At 39.6% G+C, this 13,935-nt stretch overlaps 1 protein-coding gene across 1 annotated transcript in view; it reads left to right on the top strand.

Annotated features, from left to right (window-relative positions):
* Rngtt (RNA guanylyltransferase and 5'-phosphatase) overlaps nt 1–13,935 on the top strand; it is a 186,883-nt gene that overhangs the window by 119,921 nt on the left and 53,027 nt on the right. The window contains exon 13 of the mRNA XM_004667307.3: nt 1,212–1,312. Coding sequence (XP_004667364.1) covers nt 1,212–1,312 — 101 coding nt within the window. The remainder of the gene's footprint in view (nt 1–1,211; nt 1,313–13,935) is intronic.

The raw sequence follows: 13,935 nt of genomic DNA, 5'->3' as shown, positions 1-13,935 counted from the left end.
GTTTGTTTACAGTGGCTGGAAGCCCTGGTGCACCCATTCTCTCTCTCTGTCTCTCTCTCTCTGTCTCTCTGTCCTTCTTTCTCTGATAAATAAATAAATATTAAAAAATGAAAAAAAAAGCTTAATTTTACTGATCGTATTTTATCCCTTAGTAAAACGGAATAAGAAGAAAGTTTACTTTTCAATTATCGGGTTACCTTTCAATCATAGATAGATTGTATTCAATAATTGGTTTTATACTGCTTTTTTCTAGGTAAGGTCTCACTCTACCCAGGCTGACCCCAAACTCACACCAATCTTCCTACCTCTTCCTCCTGAATTCTGGGATTAAAGGTGTATGCCACCACACCCGGCTTCCTCCCCTCCCCCCTCTATTTATATGTGCAAGCAGAGAGAGATAAAGAAAAGACAGACAGACAGAATGGTAATGCCAGAGCCTCTAGCCCCTGTAACCAAACTTCAGATGTGTGCACGCCACTTTGTGCATCTGGGCTTTAGGTGGGCATTGGGTCTTTAGGCTTTGCAGACAAGTGCCTTAACTGCTAAGCCATTCCTTCAACCTTCGTTTTAATTGTTTATCTGAGCTTTCATAAACGAGAAAAAAAATATCATTAAGGAGGTAGACATCGATAATAGAATTAAGTTTAGGAAAAAAGTAGTAATTTAGCTACATTAAAAAAGTGTTTGGCGAGCTGGAGAGAGAGGCTTAGTGGTTAAGGCACTTGCTTGCAGAGCGTAACAGCCTGAGTTTGATTCCCCAGTATGCACATAGGGCCAGATGCACAAAGTTGTGCATGTATCTGAAGTCCATCTGCAGCTGCTGGAAGCCCTAATGCACCAATATCTCTTTCTTTCTTCTATCTCTATCTCTCTCCTATTTCTCTTTGCTTCCAAATAAATAAGTAATATTTTTAAAAAATTATGCTTGGGGTGGGAAGATGGCTAAGAAGTTAAAGGTACTTGCTTGCAAGTAGTTCAGTTCCACAAGCCATCCACTTAAGCCAGCACAAAAAGTAGTACAAGTGTGTGGAGTATTTGCAGCATGAAGAGGCTCTGGTGAGCCTCCCCCTGCTCCTTTCATATGCAAATAAGTTAATTAAAATTAATTAAAAATAAAAATTAATTAAAAATAAAAATGCTATATTTAATGAAGCAAATCATTAATTTTAACCTTCTTGATAATGATTACTTTCATTTTTAACTTCTTTCAGAAATACAAACCTGGTCGCTGTGATGATATTTTGAAATGGAAGCCTCCAAGTCTGAATTCTGTGGATTTTCGCTTAAAGATAACTAGAATGGGAGGAGAAGGGTAAGAAGTATACATCCCAACTCGACACAATAATTTTGGGGGGGATTATTTGAGTAGGGTCTCTCTCCTGGAACTCACTGTGAAGTCTCAGGGTAGTCTCAAACTCTTGGCCATCCTCCTACTCTGCCTCTCGTCAACTGGGATTAAAGGCATGGGCCACCACACCTGGCTTAGATATTTTGTGTTTTTGAAATTGCTTTGTGTTGTAGCCAAAGTTGTCCTTAACAGGATCATGTTGACTCGCAGGTGCTGGGATTTTTAGGCATACATTACCTCACCTGCTGCCCCATTTTTATTTTATTTTTTCAAATTTTTATTAACAACTTTCATGATTATAAAAAATATCCCATGGTAATACCCTCCCTTCCCTATTTTATTTTTAATATTTTTATTTATTTATTTGAGAGAGAAAGAGGTGTGTGGGGGCGGGGAGAGAATGGGCATGCTGGGGCTTCTAGGCACTGTAAATGAACTGATGCATATGCCACCATGTGCATCTGGCTAACCTGGGTCCTTTGGCTTTTGCAGGCAAGTGCCTTAACCACAAAGCCATCTCTCCAGGCCCCCATTTGTTTTTAATACACAAAATCATACTCTGTATAAGGCTTTGTTGCATATAGTATACTTTATGGTTACTTTTCAATACTTTTATTTTTGCTTTTTTGCTTGCTTGTGTGTCTTTGGGCCAGGGGGTTATACACCTGTGGCAGAGGGTCACTCATCTGTGATGGCTGGAGTGACAAAGCGGGTGTCCCAGTCCTTGGCTCTTCTGCCTGTTCTTATTTTTGAGCTGGAGTCTCTTGTTTTTATGTTTCCAACTTGGTTGCTTCTCAGTCTTCATTTCCCTGTGGGACTGGTATTTACATAGGAACTGGACATTTGAACTTGGATCTCATACTAGTACAGGAGCACACCTATTTGCTAAGCTCTCTATCCAGCCCTTACTTTTCAATATTTTTTTAAAATAAGATAACAATCTCTGTATATATAATATGTATGTATTTCATTTTCACTGAGTATTCATTCCTTGCATCTATGGCAATTAAAAAAAAATTACAACATCCTCTTATAAACTTAGTTTAATCTCAGAATTCCTTTTGAAGTTAGTTATTACTTATATAAAACCTGGATGTAAGCCAGGCGTGGTGGCGCACGCCTTTAATCCCAGCACTCGGGAGGCAGAGGTAGAGGATTGCCATGGGTTCAAGGCCACCCTGAGACTCCATAAGTGAATTCCAGGTCAGCCTGGGCTAGAGTGAGACCCTACCTTGAAAAACCAAAATAAAATAAAATAAAATAAAATAAACCTGGATGTAAATATTGAAGTAAATATTTTACTTTTTACTTTGAAGGATGTAGCATAACAAACATCCATTATTTGTTTGGGAAAACCTTTAATAAGTTTAATTATTAACTTGGAATTTTTATAGTATTCACTCTTTAATTTTTCATTTATTAGTTGGTTTTTTTTAGATTTTTTTTTTTTTTTTTTGAGGTAGGGTCTCACTGTAGCTCAGGCTGACCTGGCATTCAGTATGTAGCCTTAGGCTGGTCTCAAACTCAAGACGATCCTCCTACCTCATCCTCCCAAGTGCTGGGATTAAAGATGTGCGCCACCACACCTGGCATTAGTTGTTTTTTTTAAATAAATATATTTACTTTAGTGTCAAAATTATTTTATTTCACTTTGTTCTACAGTTTTTTGAGATACTTTACCTAAGTAAATATATTACAACAAAATAACTACTTAAGTAAGGAAAACAGAAAGTATGATTAAAAGTAGCAATGAGCCAGGTGTGGTAGCACAAGCCTCTAATCCCAGTATGTGGGAGGCTCAGGTAAGAGGATCACTGTGAGTTTGAGTCCAGCCTGAGACTATATAGTGAATTACAGGTCAGCTTGAGCTAGAGCAAGACTCTTATTTGAAAAGCCTAAACAAAGCACCAATGGGATTAAAGTTTGCCATTGCATGTCATGAAATCCCTTTTATCTGTCAAAGGTACAGTTTTTGTGGATAATGAATGAAAGGGTATTATCAGTTACAAGAGTCCAGACTTGCTAAGTTTAAATATTACCTAAGATTAAATGTTAGTCTTTTAAGAGAATATGAATTTTCAAAGGATGGCTATTGTTCCATGTTGTAGATCCTAACTGAAAAGGAGGGCAATTAATGTTAGTGCTGAAAAAATAAGTTTTTAAATATTTTACATTCTCAATGTTTGTGACTTAATTTGCCTCTGGACTTAATGACAAAAAATATTAAAAGGCTGGGCATGGTGGCAGCTTGACATCTTTAATCCCAGCACTGTAGAGGCAGAGGTAGGTGGATCCTTATGAGTTTGAGGTCATACTGAGACTACACAGTGAATCCCAGGTCAGTCTGGACTAGTGAGACTCTACCTCCCAAAACCAAATAAAAATTTTAATAAGTACTTTTTTAATTAATAAAATTTACTTTTTATTAACAACTTCCATAATTGTAAACAATATCCCATTGTGCTTCCCTTCTTCTCTCCATCTTCCCCTTTGAAACTCTACTCTCCATCATAACCTCTCCCCCTTTCAATCAATATCTCTTTTATTTTGATGTTATGCTCTTTTCTTTATATTATGATAGGTCTTGTGTAAGAAGTGTCAGGTACTGTGAGATCATGGATATCCAGGCCATTTAGTGTCTGGGAGAGCACATTGTAAGGAGTCCTACCCTTCCTTTTTCTCTTAGCATTCTTTCTGCCACCTCTTCCACAATGGACCCTGAGCCTTGGAAGGTAATGTAGAGATATTTCAGTGCTGAGCACTCCTCTGTCACTTCTTCTCAGCACTATGGTGCGTTCTGAGTCATCCCAAGGTCGCTGCCATCTGCAAAGAGAAGGTTCTCTAACCAAAAGTGAGAGTGGCATTAATATATGGTTATGAACATCAAAAGAAATGCTTACTGGGCAGTTTGGTGAGCATAGTACATACATTTAGCCATACACCAGCATAAGTTACACCCCTAGGGCTCATCACTTACCCCGACGTAGGTTTTTAGTATCAGGCATGTATTCCCTTCCATGGAAGGGTCCTCCAGTCCAATTAGAAAGTGTTTGGTTTCCCTCATAGTAGATATTTGGCCTGGTTGGCCAATGTTTTATATATATATATTATTTATTTATTCATTTATTTCAGAGAGAGAGGAGAAAGAGGTAAAAAGAGAGTGAGAGAGAGAATGGCCACGCAGGGCCTCTAGCCACTGCAAACAAACTCTAGATGCATGTACCTCTTTGTGCATCTGGCTTACATGGGTCCTGGGGAATTGAACCAAGGTCCTTTGGCTTTGCAGGCAAACGCTTTAACCGTTGAGCCATGTTCTCCATCACCTCTGGCTAGCCAACTTTAAGGCTTGCACTGACCACTGTTGTTTATCTCCATGATGACTTCTCTCTTTTCTTGTGGAACTGCATGCAGTGTAGCTTTTTTCTAGTTTTCAGCTGCTTTGCACAGAGGAGGTTTTCAGCTTAGCTCCAGCAGGATTTCTCAGTGGCCTTGCAGACCAAGTATGTGGAGTCTTCAGCAATAGGATCTTACCATCTATTACTGGCAGGAAACCAAGAGCCTTGGCAATGGCCTATAATGTTTTAGGGGTATCAAGGACTTCCCTGGCCAGCAACTCACTTGAAGGTCCCGTCCCTGGCACTGAAATTTTTCTAGTAACAATCTATACCTACTGGGTATGCCATTGTCCAAAAAAGTAGGTTTCCACATGACTTGCTCATACCCTCTTAGATTTTTTTTTTTTTTTTTTTTTTTTGAGGTAGGATCTCACTCTAGCCCAGACTGACTTGGAATTCACTCTGTATTCTCAGGGTGTCCTTGAACTCATGGCAATCCTCCTACCTCTGCCTCCCTAGTGCTGGGATTAAAGGCGTGCACCACCACATCCGGCCCCTCTTAGATTTTGATTAGCCTTCCTCCTACCTTTCCTTTACTCAGTCTCTTCCCCTGACCTCACTTAGGCCTTTCCAACCCCATTAATCTTTTCTTCTACTTATTTATATACAATATCACCCTGGTAAGTCCTCTTTATTCACTGCAAAGTACCATAGGTTTTTTGTTAGGGTTCATTCATTAGCATTAGCTCCTTCTCTTACTTATCTAAAAAAACTGGTAGATAATTCTCTGAGGCATTTTCATTTAGACAGTTGATCTTCTGCAGATTCCATAGTTTCATATTTACCTTCTCAACAAAGTTTATTTGTAAGCACAAATGATACATGTAGTTTTTTGCTCACTTTAGACATGAAAAAAGTCATTTAATATGCAAGTTCCTGCATTTCTCAGCTTTCTTGTTTCTTGCACTCACACTGTGTCAGGTATTTCCTTCACTGTCTTGTTAGTGTCATTTATTTATTTATTCTTGCTTATAGCATTTTTTTGGCTTTTGTTGGTTGATTTTGTTGTGAATGGCCTCCAATTGTAGTTCTAATGTTCTGCTTGGTATTCTTGTGTTTAAGACAAATGTGGTATGCTTATTGAAAAATACATATATTAAACAAGCTTCATATACTCATAAAGTCAGTGCAGTGCCTTGAGTTTATTGTTCATGAAGCATATGTGTATATTTTTAGAAGAGACACTCTAAAACAAAATCAGGTGGATTTTTTTGTTTGTTTGTTTGTTTGCACTGCAGGATTGAACGCTAGGACTTTGCAATGTACTGGCAAGAAACCTTTCCTAAACTTTTTTATTTTGCAACAAGGTCTTTCTAAATTACCCAGGATGGCCTTGAACTCGTTTTAGCCCAGATGGTCCCTGAATTTTTGATACTCCTGCTTCAGACTCCCAAAAACAATCCCCACTGGGGTTATAGACTTATTCTATAAGGTCCAGTCAAAATTATGTACTGATTGGCTTATAGGAACCTAGCCCTATGTTTCCCCAAGGACAGAGTGTTTTTCTTTGTTTCTCTAGGATCTCGTACTTTATATATTGGAATCACTTAACTATCGGTTAGACGAATTATCTCACATGGGACCAGTTAAGGTTTGTTGAATAAGTTAACATTAAATATATTTGTGGCTAGGAGGTCCTATGCTAAAATGCTACTTCATTTTAGAATTTTATTTTATGAAATTAGATTGGCCCTCTTCACTATTTTGGAGTACTGCACAGAAAAACTGCTTTGGAGGAAAGGATTGCTTTGTCTAATGCCTCAGAATCCTGTTATGATTCAGTGAAGCCAAAATGTTATTGTGCAAGTAGCATATATTCTACATCTGTAACCCTAGCACTTGTGAGGTAGAGGCAAGGAGGATTAGAAATTCAAGGTCAGGAGCTGGGGAGATGGCTCAGTGGGTAAGAAGCCTTGCTATACAAGCAGGAGGGCCTGATTTTGTTCCCAAAAGCCCACATTAAAAAAGATGGAACCAGGCGTGGTGGTACACGCCTTTAATCCCAGCACTCGGGAGGCAGAGGTAGGAGGATCGCCACGAGTTCGAGGCCACCTGAGAGTGCATAGTGAATTCCAGGCCAGCCTGAGCTAGAGTGAAACCCTACCTCAAAAAAAAAAAAAAAAGGATGGACATGCTGGGTCAGCCTGGGCTAGAGTGAGACCTTACCTCAAAATAAAACAAAACAAAACGGGGGGGGGGGGGCCATGGGGGAGGTGCAGCCAAACAAAAAAGACTGCAAGTCTTCAAGCAGAGATATCTGTCAAACCAACCAGAATCTGCCAAGGGTACATGATTTGTCTTCATGTGCCTAATAATTCTTTGTCATCTTAGTAATCCAACAGATGTCTTAACATAAGATATAAATTCACATATAAATTCAGATTTGAAGGTTCTTTTGAGTCTTCGGTAGAAGTAGTATAAAAGAATCACAGAGAGCCAGATGTTGTGGTGGCACACCTTTAATCCCAGCACTTGGGAGGCAGAGGTAGGAGGATCGTTGTGAGTTTGAGGTCACCCTGAGACTACATAGTGACTTCCAGGTGAGCCTGAGCCAGAGTGAGACCCTACCTCGAAAAACCAAACCAAAAAAAAAAAAAAAGATGGACACACGTGTCTATAACCTCAGTCCTGTTGGGGCCAAAGATAGGAGAATCTCTGGGGTTCGCTGGTCAGCTGGTCTGACTGAAAAAAATTGCAGTTCCAAGGTTAAAGAGAGATTCTGTCTCATGGAAGCAACACAGAAGAGCTATAAAGAAAGGTATATGGCATTATCCTCTGGCCTCCATATGCACTGCATGCTCATGTATATACACTATACCATACTATACATACATGTAAAAAAAAAAGAGGAAGAAATGCAGTATTATCTTTGCATACTTAGTGAATTTGAAACCAGACTAGGCTACATAAGCCCCTGTATCAAAAAGAATATAAAGATAATAGCATAGATTCTGAATCTTGTTACTCACAAGAAGTCATATAAATACTTTTAAAACTACGATATTAGAGGGGCTGTCTCTGCTTCTAATGCTGTGGTGTGTTACTCCTAAGTTGCTTGTTCCCTGGCACAGTTATAGTTAGAAGAATTCTGTTATTTTGTCATTGTTGTGAACAAATAGCTAACCAGAAGTCACTAAAAAACAAAAAAGGAAAGGTTTTAATTTGGCTTAAAATTCCGAGGGATACATTTCATCATGATGGGGAAGGGGTAGTGGCAGGAGCAGGAAGCAGCTGGTCATATTGCAGCATAGTCAGGAAGCAGAGGAAACAAGAGGAGTCAGTGAATATAAAATATTTTAAACAAAATAATTATTCCTATAAAGAATCAAGGTCAGGGGGGAGGGTATTACCATGGGATACTTTTTATAATCATGGAAAATGTTAATAAAAATTGTGAAAAGATAAAATATTTAAAAAAAAAGAATCAAGTTTACATCCTTATTTAAAATGTATTCAGGTTTAATAACAGATACTGATTCTTCTTAGAAAAAGAACCAATACATTGATCAGTTTCTCTTCTGTTTTCTGTTTTTTTACAGTGTGAATGCTAAGAACCATCTTATTTTCATTCACTATTTTATTTTTAAATATTTATTTATTTGGACAGAAGGAATGTGCACAAGCGTAAGCATGGGCATTCTAGGGCCTCCTGCCACTGTAAATGAACTCTAGATGCATGTGATACTTGGTGTACCCAGCCTTTATGTGGGTACTACAGAATAAAACCTGGGCCATCAGGGTTTGCAAATAAGCACCTTTGACTTCTGAACCATCTCTAGAGCCCCTCATTCACTGTTTTAGAGTTGTTACTAGATTTTTTTATAAAATTATTTTATTTCTTATATGAAATTATATATACTGACTGGACATAATGAACAAAATAAATTTTGTTTGCTAATGAAAGATTGCATGATAACAATTGAAGTATAAAAATTCATTATTAAAAATGTAACTTAAATATATTTTAGTTTTTTTGGATCAATATTAATTAATACTAAGAAGGTATTTCGGGGCTTTGTCCCAAACTTGTTTTGGTACTTTGAATGCTATGTCCTCCATAGGCTCATGTATTTTGAATACTTGGTCACCTGGTGGCAATTTGGGAAGTTTGTGGGGACAAGGTATGTTAGTAGAGTTGGGCTTTGGAATAATATAGTCCAGCCCCAAGCTCTCCCTTCCCTGCTGCTGTGAAGATGTGAAGCCCAGCTGTCTTCTGCCTGTTGTGCTTTCCCTGCTATTATACAAGTTCCTCTCAAAACTATGTGAGGAAATAAACCCTTTTCTTCTATAAGCTGTTTCTGTTCTAGTTGCTTGTCCCAGCATATAAAATGGTAACTGCTAACTTACCTTTGTTATTTTAGTTCATTCTAGTAAGTTTGTAGATTGTCATTAAAAATCAGTACAATATAAGCCAGGTGTCATGGTGCATACCTTTAACCCCAGCACTTGGGAGGCAGAGGTAGGATTGCTGTGAGTTCAAGGCCACTCTGAGACTACATAGTGAGTGCTTGCCTGTGAAGCTTAACGACCCAAGTTCAGTTCCCTAGTATCTTATATAAAGCCTTATGCACAAAATAGTGCATGTATCTGGAGTTCATTTGCAGTGGTGTGCCCATTCTCATTTATATTCTCCCCCCCCCCATTCTCTTGGGCTTGGTGGCACACACCTCTAATCCCGACCGAGGTAGGAGGATTGCTGTGAGTTTGAGGCCAACCTGAGACTACGTAGTGAATTCCAGGTTAGCCTGGGATAGAGTGAGACCCTACTTTAAGAAAAGAGAACAGAAGAAGAGGAGAATAGAAGAAAAGAAAGAAAATGTATTATAGATGCTACCATGATGGTGGCCGGCGGAGGAACTCTACACCTACTGGCCGTGCTTCCTGCCCAGCATAAATCGAAACTTCAGCTAGCTCTCGGCAGGAGCCATGGGTGTTCCATGCCATCTTGGTGATGAGGATGGAGGCAAAGGCAACAGGGCTCAAGCCCAGTGATTAGACTGAGGCTGAGGGATTTATATGTCCAGAAATAGGAACTGCCTTTCTTCTCTAGTGTCTGCAACCACCAACTTCCCTCCCCTTTCCCTGTGGTATCAAGGGTGTTTGTGTCTTTCAGGAGAAGCCTAAACTAGCTTGCAGGTACTTTGAGTCATTTGGGGTTAGACAAGACTAGATTGCAGGTACTTTGGAACCACTGTTACCTCATATATAGGTAAATCAGCTCAAATTCTTTTCAAAAAGAGGGGTATTGTCTAGCTAGCAGACCTGGTGGCAGAGCCCTCACCTTATAGTGGAGGAGGCTAGCCGCTGGGTACAGTTTGCCAAGGACAGTGGTGGAGCTGGGTGTTGAACTGAGGTCTGTACCAAAGTGACGACATAAATGATGAGTCATTCCCAAAGGAAAAGGGGAACCCACTCGTGAGCTGCCTCTGATGAAGAGGCAGGGATAGCCACATCCCTGTACTTCCAGGGTTGTAGTCTTCCAGTGATTAAGGGTGCCATGTCAGCAGCTGCTTCCCCTACCACTAGCTGGCCTTTCCCTGACCATAACAGTTGTGAGGGATAGAAGTATAAACTGTTTACAAGGCTTGTCAGACCACCCACCCATACTGCTCATACTGGTCCTCAGTACTAGAAGCCTTGGGCTGACAGAGGTACTGTTAGCCAGCATCTACCCAGGGTCTCAGAGACTAGTATTGGCTTCCCATTGGTTTCCTTTACATTGCCTTAATGTTGGGTGGTCTAAAGTCACAGGGAACTCAGGCTCCTAACCCAGAAGTACCCAGGTGCCGATATGGGGTTTGGATGTCCTTGGGAGAGGTCCAGGTAAAACTTAGAATAACTGACAGGCAGAAGTAAAGCCTTTAGGATGACTGGATCTCATGAGGCATGATACACTGGTAGGGCAATATTCCACCTCTCTTACCCATATAGGATTTTTAGAAAAACTCAGTCCCAGGACTCAACTGTAGCTTCTCAGAGTATGTCAGAAACCAGAGGCTACCTGTTGTAAATGTAATAGGAAAGCTTCTGCTTGAGTAGAATCATAGAAGCAGGAAACAAGCCACAGTGTTGCATTCTTTCATACAAGTCACAAAAATGGGTGGGAGAAAGCCTCAACATCAGGGACTTGTCCCACATGTGCCCAGCCTGTCCTCACACTGCTGCCCAGGGGAGCCTTGGGCCAGATAGGACAGATAGTAGGTGGTTTTATTCACTCCAGCCATGGGGATGAAAAGGATCTTTTGTATAGCAGAGATTTTATACATAAATATATTTTGTTTGTAATGAGCCATTCTCAACAAATACTCTCAAAGGTAGAAAATTAAATAATGCACACTAGCTGGGTGTGGTGGTATACCAGTACCTGAGGAGAGAGGGGCTGAGGCATGAAGATTGTGAGTTGGAGGTGACTGAGCCTGGACTATGTAATAAAGACATTCTGTCTCCTGTCCCATCTCCCACTCCCAAATATAAAAAAGACACTAATGGTGAGACTAGTATGGAAAATAATATGGTTGTTCCTCAAAAAATAAGAAATTGGATTACCATTCCACTTGTATATCCACTTGTATATCTGGCTCAGTAGTTAAAGATACTTGCTTGCAAAGCCTCCTAGCCTGGGTTCAATTTCCTAGCAACCTATGTAATGCTTGATGCAAAAAGTGGTACAAGTGTATGTCATTCCACTGACAGTGGTGAGAGAAACTCTAGTGTACCCACCCCCCACATGCTAATAAGACTTTTTATTTAATGATTATGGTAGGGTTTTTTTTTTTTTTCATGGTAGGGTCTCACTCTAGTCCAGACTGACCTGGAATTCACTATGTAGTCTCAACGTGGCCTCGAACTCATGATGATCCTCCTACCTCTGCCTCCCGAGTGCTGGGATTAAAGGCATGCATCACCACACTGGCTGGTAGGGATTTTTTGTTTTGTTTTTTGAAGTTTATTTATTTGCATGTGTTGTGTGTGGGCCTGACGGAGTCTCCTGCTGTTGTAAATAAACACTAGATGCATGTGCCACTTGGGTCCATTTTACTTGGATGCTATGGAATTGAATTCATACTTGCAGGCTTTGAAAGCTAGTGTCTTTAACCAGTGAGCCATTTCTCTAGCCCCTGTAGTATTTTTTATGTGTGTTTTATTATAATAAACAGATTTACAAAGTAAACTACCTTAAGATTGATTCTGTGTCCCAAATCTCACTTGTCAACATACAGTCAGTATTCAAAGAAATCTTTGTTACCCTACATTTCTTTTTCTATCACAATCATCATTTAAAACTATCCCATGCACCATGCATTAGTTTAAGGATCCTGTTCTTCTTTTTGAACTCTTATTATTTTTTTAATGTTTTATTTTTATTCACTTGAGAGAAATGGGGGGCGGGGAGACAGAGAGAGAGCGAGAGAGAGAGAGAGAGAATATGGGCACATCAGGGCCTCCAGCCACTGTAAATGAACTCCAGATACATGAAGCCCCTTGGGCATCTGGTTTACATGGGGTCCTGGGGAATTGAAACTGGGTCCTTTGGCTTTCTTTGTAGGCAGGCGCCTTAACCGCTAAACCATCTCTCCAACCCTTGAAATCTTTTTTTTATTATTATTTTTTATTTTTTTTAAATTTTAAAATTTTTATTAACATTTTCCATGATTATAAAAAAATATCCCATGGTAATTCCCTGCCTCCCCACCTCTACACTTTCCCCTTTGAAATTTCATTCTCCATAATATTACCTCCCCATTACAATCATGGTAGTTACATATATACAATATCAACCTATTAAGTATCCTCCTCCCTTCCTTTCTCTTCCCTTTATGTCTCCTTTTACTGGCCTGTGCTACCAAGTATTTTCCTTCTCAGGCAGAAGCCCAATCATCTGTAGCTAGGATCCACATATGAGAGAGAACATGTGGCACTTGGCTTTCTGAGCCTGGGTTACCTCAATTAGTATAATCCTTTCCAGGTCCATCCATTTTTCTGCAAATTTCATAGCTTCATTTTTCTTTACCGCTGAGTAGAACTCCATTGTATAAATGTGCCACATCTTCATTATCCAGTCATCAGTTGACGGACATCTAGGCTGGTTCCATTTCCCAGCTATTATAAATTGAACAGCAATAAACATGGTTGAGCACATACTTCTAAGGAAATGAGTCCTTAGGATATATGCCTAGGAGTGCTATAGCTGGGTCATATGGTAGATCAACCTTTAGCTGTTTTAGGAACCTCCACACTGATGTCCACAATGGCTGGACCAGATAGCATTCCCACCAGCATGTAGAAGGGTTCCTCTTTTTCCACATCACCACCAACATTTATGATCATTTGTTTTCATGATGGTAGCCAATCTGACAGGAGTGAGATGGAATCTCAATGTAGTTTTAATCTGCATTTCCCTGATGACTAGTGACGTAGATCATTTTTTTAGATGCTTATATGCCATTCGTATTTCTTCCTTTGAGAATGCTCTATTTAGCTCCATAGCCCATTTGTTGATTGGCTTGTTTGATTCCTTATTATTTAACTTTTTGAGTTCTTTGTATATCCTAGATATTAATCCTCTATCAGATATATAGCTGGCGAAGATTTTTTCCCATTCTGTAGGTTGCCTCTTTGCTTTATTCACTGTGTCCTTTGCAGTGCAAAATCTTTGTAATTTCATGAGGTCCCAGTGATTAATCTGTGGTCTTATCGCCTGAGCAATTGGGGTTGTATTCAGAAAGTCTTTGCCAAGACCAATATGTTGAAGGGTTTCCCCTCCTTTTTCCTCTAGCATTTTCAGAGATTCAGGTCTGATGTTAAGGTCTTTAATCCATTTGGACTTAATTCTTGTGCATGGTGAGAGAGAAGAATCTATTTTCATCCTTCTGCAGATATATGTCCAGTTTTCCCAACACCATTTGCTGAAGAGGCTATCTTTTCTCCAATGAGTATTTGTGGCATTTTTATCGAATATCAGATGGCTATAGCTACCTGGACTTACATCTGGGTCCTCTATTCTGTTCCATTGATCTACATGTCTGCTTTTGTGCCAGTACCACACTGTATTTGTTACTATGGCTCTGTAGTATAGGTTAAAATCAGGTATGGTGATGCCTCCTGACTTATTTTTGTTGCTCAGTATTATTTTAGATATTCGAGGTTTTTTGTGATTCCAAATGAATTTTTGGTTTGTTTTTTCTATTTCCA

This window comes from Jaculus jaculus, chromosome 19 (assembly GCF_020740685.1).
Source record: "Jaculus jaculus isolate mJacJac1 chromosome 19, mJacJac1.mat.Y.cur, whole genome shotgun sequence".
NCBI lineage: Eukaryota > Metazoa > Chordata > Mammalia > Rodentia > Dipodidae > Jaculus > Jaculus jaculus.
The sequence above is the reverse complement of the archived record's forward strand: the minus strand, read 5'-3'. Positions and strand labels throughout refer to the sequence as shown.